Source organism: Cannabis sativa, chromosome 5 (assembly GCF_029168945.1).
Source record: "Cannabis sativa cultivar Pink pepper isolate KNU-18-1 chromosome 5, ASM2916894v1, whole genome shotgun sequence".
NCBI classification, from domain to species: domain Eukaryota; kingdom Viridiplantae; phylum Streptophyta; class Magnoliopsida; order Rosales; family Cannabaceae; genus Cannabis; species Cannabis sativa.
In genome coordinates, this window is record NC_083605.1 from 9,760,649 (window position 1) to 9,766,878 (window position 6,230).

At 37.2% G+C, this 6,230-nt stretch overlaps 1 protein-coding gene across 1 annotated transcript; it reads right to left on the reverse strand.

The window, feature by feature from the left end:
* Positions 1 to 612: 612 nt before the first annotated feature.
* Positions 613 to 1,431, reverse strand: LOC133038144 (uncharacterized). The gene has a single exon (XM_061116203.1). It carries the CDS (start codon positions 1,429 to 1,431, stop codon positions 613 to 615), a length of 819 nt encoding a protein of 272 aa, XP_060972186.1.
* Between the last annotated feature and the right edge of the window lie 4,799 nt (positions 1,432 to 6,230).

The window sequence follows — 6,230 nt, forward strand, 5'->3', positions numbered from 1 at the left end:
GACAAAAGGTGCAGAAAGGAGCAGGCACAACCTGCGTTTGGAAAAGATTTAAACTACAAGGGAGTATGTGATTAAACGCTTTCCAGGTAAAGTGTTTATCTTTGGTAGAGTTTTGGTATTCCAGACAGATTTCCACTAATGCATGAAATAGTCTTTGTTAGAGGAAGAGGGTTGAGTTTGGTGATGTTTTGAGTTGACCAAATGGTAAGCCGAGTTGACCATGAAATTTCCTTAAGAGCGATAACCCCAAATAAGAGTGTCATTAGAAACAGGGTCAATGGAAATTTTCAATATTTAATGAACTTTATAAGAATGCAAGAGGTGTTGGAGCTTGTGAAGATCCCAACCACCATCTTTATCAATGAAGTAGGAGACCTTGTGATCCACTGGGTTAAAATTATTCAAGAAAGAGAGCGAGTGAAGGCTGGGAACCCATCTTGAATCAAGGAGTGAAATGGACCTACCATTACCGACTCTCCGAAAAAGGCCCTCTTTGAGAAGCTCCCTGCCCCAAAAAAGACATTTTCAAGTATTCGAGGGGCAATGGCCCTTAGGGGCAGTGAAGAAGTCATTGTTTTTGAAATACCTAGCTTTAAGGAGAGTGTAAAGAAGTCATGAAGGGTTGGACCAAATTCTCCAAGCTTGCTTGGCAATGAGAGCTTGATTATGATTTTGAAGAGACCTAAAGCCAAGACCACCATGGAATTTTGATGTGCATAAAGAAGGCCCCTGATTCCAATGTATTTTACCCTTATTAGTGTAGGAACCCCACCAGAATTTAGAGATGGCTTTTTGAATAGTGAGGTAGGTAGAATTGGGCAGTTTGAAACAGTTAATAGCATAAGATGGTATAGCCTGAACCACAGCTTTGATGAGGGTTTCTTTGCCAGCTCTAGAGAAAAAGTTTCCATCCCAAATGTTTAATTTTGAGGCCACTTTTTGAACAAAATAATGGAAGTGAGAGTTGGAACTTCTGCTAGTGCAATGAGGAACTCCGAGATATTTGCTTATGAAACCTTCACTGCCTAGACCAAGGGAAGTTCTAAAGAGGTCTTGGGAATCATGAGAGGTGTTAGGGGAGAACATGATTGAAGATTTAGCAAGGTTGATAGTTTGGCCAGTGGCTTTGTGGTAAGAGAACAACATATCCTTAATGGCAGCACTAGAAGCAGTGGTGACAAGAGTGAAGAGTATACTTTCATCGACAAAGAAAAGGTGAGAGATAATGGGGGCATCTTTACAAATGTTAAGGGCAGTAAATTGATGAATTTTCTCCTTAGCCCTAATAGTAGCAGAAAGACCCTCAACAACCAGGAGAAAAAGGTAAGATGACAGAAGGTCCCCTTGTCTTATACCTCTGGTAAGAGTGATACTTGTGGAAAGATTGCCATTAACAGATATACGATATACCACAGTTGAGAGACATTGCATAACCGGGAGGTAAAAGAGGGCGGGAAGCAAACATGGTGGAGAATAGCTTTGACAAAACTCCATTCAACTTTATCAAAGGCTTTCTCCATGTCAAGTTTGATAGTAGCCCAGCCCTGTTTGCCAGCTTTCCTATAGTGTATAGCATTGATAATCTCATTGGCAATGAAGATGTTGTCAAAAATAAGACGATCAGAGAGGAAAGCACACTGGTTTTGAGAAATGATTCAGTGAAGGACAGTTTTCATCTTATTAGCCAGGGTTTTGGATATAATTTTATAAAGTGTTGAGCAAAGGCTAATAGGCCTATAGTCACATATTGTGGAGGTTTTTTTTCTTTGGGATTAAGGCAAAAATGGTATAATTTATTTGAGAAAAATTAGAGTGATGATTCAAAACATCCAAGATGGCACTGGTGAGATCTTTACCAAGAGTATTCCAGTTTTTTTGGTAGAAATGGGCGTTAAGCTCATCAAAACCTGGGGCTTTGTCACCAGAGATTAAACAGGGCATGCTTGACCTCATCCTCAGTGTAAGGCCTTTCAAGGGTAGAATAAAGGTTAGGGGGGATTCCGTTAGAGATGCCAATAAGGGTATGGGCAATCGCATTTTGGTCCTCGCCTTGAGTGGTATAAAGTGTTGGAAATATTTTACCAGGATCTAGATTTACTAACAAGTATGTTGAATTAACATCCTAAATATGAATTCTCTAAAACAATGAAATAAACACATAAGTGTTTAAGAAAATTTTACATTGATTGCAGTGGAATATAATGACTCCTTCCGTTCAAGATCTCTAGCCTTTAATTCCTTTTTGTAGCAGAGCATTATCAAGATCTGAACCTAGATCTCTTTCTCTCCTTCGGGTTTGGTTACCACCGTCTTACTCACTATGATTGAGTACTTGACTTGCTATGTGTGGGCATGGCACTCATTAACTATGGGTTTCGAATGTGAAGAACAATGAAGGAGGTAAAATCACTAAGGAAGGAACTCTCTCATCTAGGTTGATTGAATAGTCAGGTTGACATTAGTTGACAAGTTGTCAAGAGGATGAGATGAGAGTATCATATTCCTTTTATAGTGTTTCAACTAGGGCTTAGGGCTGAATTATATGGATTAAAAAAAAAGAATAAAAAATTGGGCGAAAATCACTTATGGACGTACACAATAGTGGACCAATCTCTAGTTAGATTTTTGCCACTTTATTTCAACCACTTATTCTTCTTTTCAATAATACCATATTTTCTAATTCAATCCTCTAAATGCTAAAATTATTTATTTAATAATTATAATTAATTATCAAATAAAATTTTCATTTATGTAATTTATTAATTAGACCATACAAAGTCTCTTAATTAACAAATTGATCCAAAAACCTCTTTTCTTCACAATTAAGCCATTGCTTAGTGAAAATTCTTAAATAAGACATAGTCTAATTTTAGAATTATAATTGATTAATTAAAATCAATTAACAGAGTCTGCAAGCAGTATTTTCTCAACTAGTGAGGGGACCATGGGCCTATATAACCGAGCTTTCAATAAGTAGATCTAGAATTTACTAAGTAAATTCTCTAACTTATTAATTCCACCTTGCGCCACTATAGATTTGGAATTAAATAACACTCTCAATTATATAGAATGCTCTATATGTACCATGATATAGATACATTATGATTATCCATTGTTACAATCCTAATAGTCAAGGATCCTCTATAGATGATCTACACTGAATAGGGACAAATTTACCGTTCTACCCTTCAATGTATTTTATCCTTAAAACACTTAGCAACCTATAAATGATACTTCAGTAAACTAATATAATTACTGAAATGAGGTATCAATCATTTATCTCTATTCAACCAAGCTCGAAGGAAATCATCGTTTCACTTCTAAATACCTATAGAAGCTATAGATTCCATGTCTATGATCAGCGCTCCCACTCAATTGAACTACCATGTCCTTAATCTGTATGTCACAAGAAGATCTAATTGGTCGACTTTAACGAACAAGTTGAAGAACATAAATAATACAACTAAGTTGAACCTAATCATATCAGGATTAAGATCCATAGACCTAAGATCAACCATTGATATTGACTTAGAAAGATATAATGGTAAGTTTATAATATCTTATCTAAGATCAATATCGGTCCCTTCCAATGTATACTCTATACATTCGATGCTGGTAAACTTTGCCAATGTCCTGGAAAGGACATAACACTTATCCAATGTGTAAGTGTAACGCCCTAATGCTAAGGCACGCTACAGTGCCTTTTCAATTACAGTGCAATCTTAGCTAATCAAAGAATTTTCTTGAAAAGTGTGTCAAATTAAAACTTTTATAGTAAATATTAAAGTTTATATTATATCAAAAGATTTACAAGTGTCGGGATCCCGATTTCAAACTTTTTAAAATATAATATACCAAAATACATAATATTCAAGTCGCACAACGACTACAAAATACAATTCCCAGACCAGACCGAACACTCCAGGTCGCGCTGCTTCGACATGTACAACATCATCCTAGCTCAGGATCACTCATGTTCAGCTTTCGCCTTTCCTTTAACTACACATGGATGCAAAACTGTGAGTCGACAGACTCAGTAAGAAAAGCATATAACATATCATATAATTTCTGACTTGTAACTAGGCGCCCATACACCTATTTACAAGGCTCAACAGATGAGTAAGAACGTTCAATACTAGGGTACATCCACTATACCACATGCACTACATACCTCACTGTACGAGTGTTGGTAGGATTTGTTTCGTACCCTCAGTACCACTAAGTGATATACCACGCACACTCACTACCTCCCATACTTGAGCTGGTATCACTGTAATGTACTCTCAAATAACATTCACTATATCAATGCACTCTATACCTTAACTGTATAAGTGTTGGTAGTGCAACTAACACTTTTAAGCATGCATATACACATAACATATACATACACTCAGATATTTATATTACACATTATATACAGTTCTTACCTTCGTTCCAGATTCAAGTGTGCTGGCCGACCTGAACGAAAAGTCTCGTGCTAGATGGATGCCCTAATCACATTATGAAACCGGGTAAGTTACATGATCAAAACCCTACTCCTGGGAAACCCGAACCCATACACCCCCTAGAGGTTACTCAAACTCTGGAATTAGGGAAATACCCAACCACGACACTGAAATGGACGAAAATTGAGAAAATGAAGTGTTTGGGGATCCTGCCAAAACCGGCTAGTCTGTTTTAGAGGTCTGGTAAAACCGGCTAGCCGATTTGCACCAGTCCACCCCAAACCTTTCATTCTTTGCTCAATTTTCCACCAAATGCTACCAAATTTTCCCGAGTACCTAAACAATGCACAAACAACATATTCCAGCCAGTATTTTACAGAAAAACTCAATGAATCAAATTATGCCATTAAAGACCTAAACTTGAGTTTCAAAGCTCAAGCTCGCTCAACTCCACCTCCATAGCTCCAATTCAATAACCAGAACTTAAAATCAACTTAAAATTAACATAAAATCAGAACCCTAAGCATTTCTAACCCTAAAAGCCCCTACTTAGCAAAATCACTACTCAACCAACGCTAAAATTTAAGAACTAGAAGATAAGGTTGCTAAGGCTTACCTTGGGCTGATTTCCCTTGAAACTCCTTGCTAAAAACACAAAGAATCAACCACCAATTCCTTGGTTTAGGGCTGGTTCGAAAGAGAGAAGAAGGAAGAGAGGTTATGTTGATTTTTGGCTTCATTTCCTTATTTTACTTAATTTCTTTCTAAATGAAATAAGATGGATTTCCCACATAAATCCTTGGCTGAAACTACATGCTAGGTGTCACCATACAAGGCAGCCACCTAATTCTACCCTTTTGCATTTTACTAAAATGCCCTTTCTCCTTAAAACTTGGGTATTTCTAAAGCTAGGGGTAAAATGGTCAAGTTCCATAACTCCGCTTAACCCTGATATTTTATTTTCTCTAAAATATTTCCCACTAAGAAATAAGGTTCTAAACTTACCCATGTGACCAAACTAGCCATCCATCGCATTTTCAGTTGTCACCGAGCAAAAATTACAAAAATAACATATTTCACATATAGGACAAATAATACCCCTAGAGTTTAATAAAATCTCTGGAATTGAGAAATTATAACTCTAATACTCATTTCTAATATTGGGGTCCACAAATAAATAAATTCATAAATAATTCTAAAAAATTAACAGAAATCAGTGCTAATTGCCTTTACTAATCCAAATTACTAAAGCGGTCATTACAATTATCCCCCCCTGTTAAAAGGATTTCGTCCTCGAAATCTAACCTGAATAGCTCTGGATGTTGAGTCCTCATATCAGACTCCAACTCCCAGGTGGCTTCCTCCACCTTACTGTTCCTCCAGAGCACTTCAACCAAAGCAATGGTCTTGTTCCGAAGAATCTTTTATTTTCTATCAAGAATCTGTACAGGTTGCTCTTCGTAGAATAAGTCTGATTGCAGTTCAAGGGCTTCGTAACTCAAGATATGAGTCGGGTTTGTCACATATTTCCTTAACATAGAAAGATGAAATATGTCATGAACAGCCAATAACGCTGGTGGTAAGGCTAGCTGATACGCTACCTGCCCGACCTTCTCAAGTATCTGAAATGGCCCAATGAACCTAGGGCTCAACTTACCCTTTTTCTAGAAGCGCCTAATACCTTTCATTGGTGAAACCCGCAAGAAAATATGTTCCCCTGCGTTAAATGTGACATCTCTGCGCTTCGGATCAGCATAACTTTTCTGCCTGCTTTGAGAAGCAAGC

Bases quoted from the DNA above. Each gene is read 5' to 3' on its own strand.
- LOC133038144 (XM_061116203.1), bottom strand. From the start codon at position 1,431: ATGCAATGTCTCTCAACTGTGGTATATCGTATATCTGTTAATGGCAAT.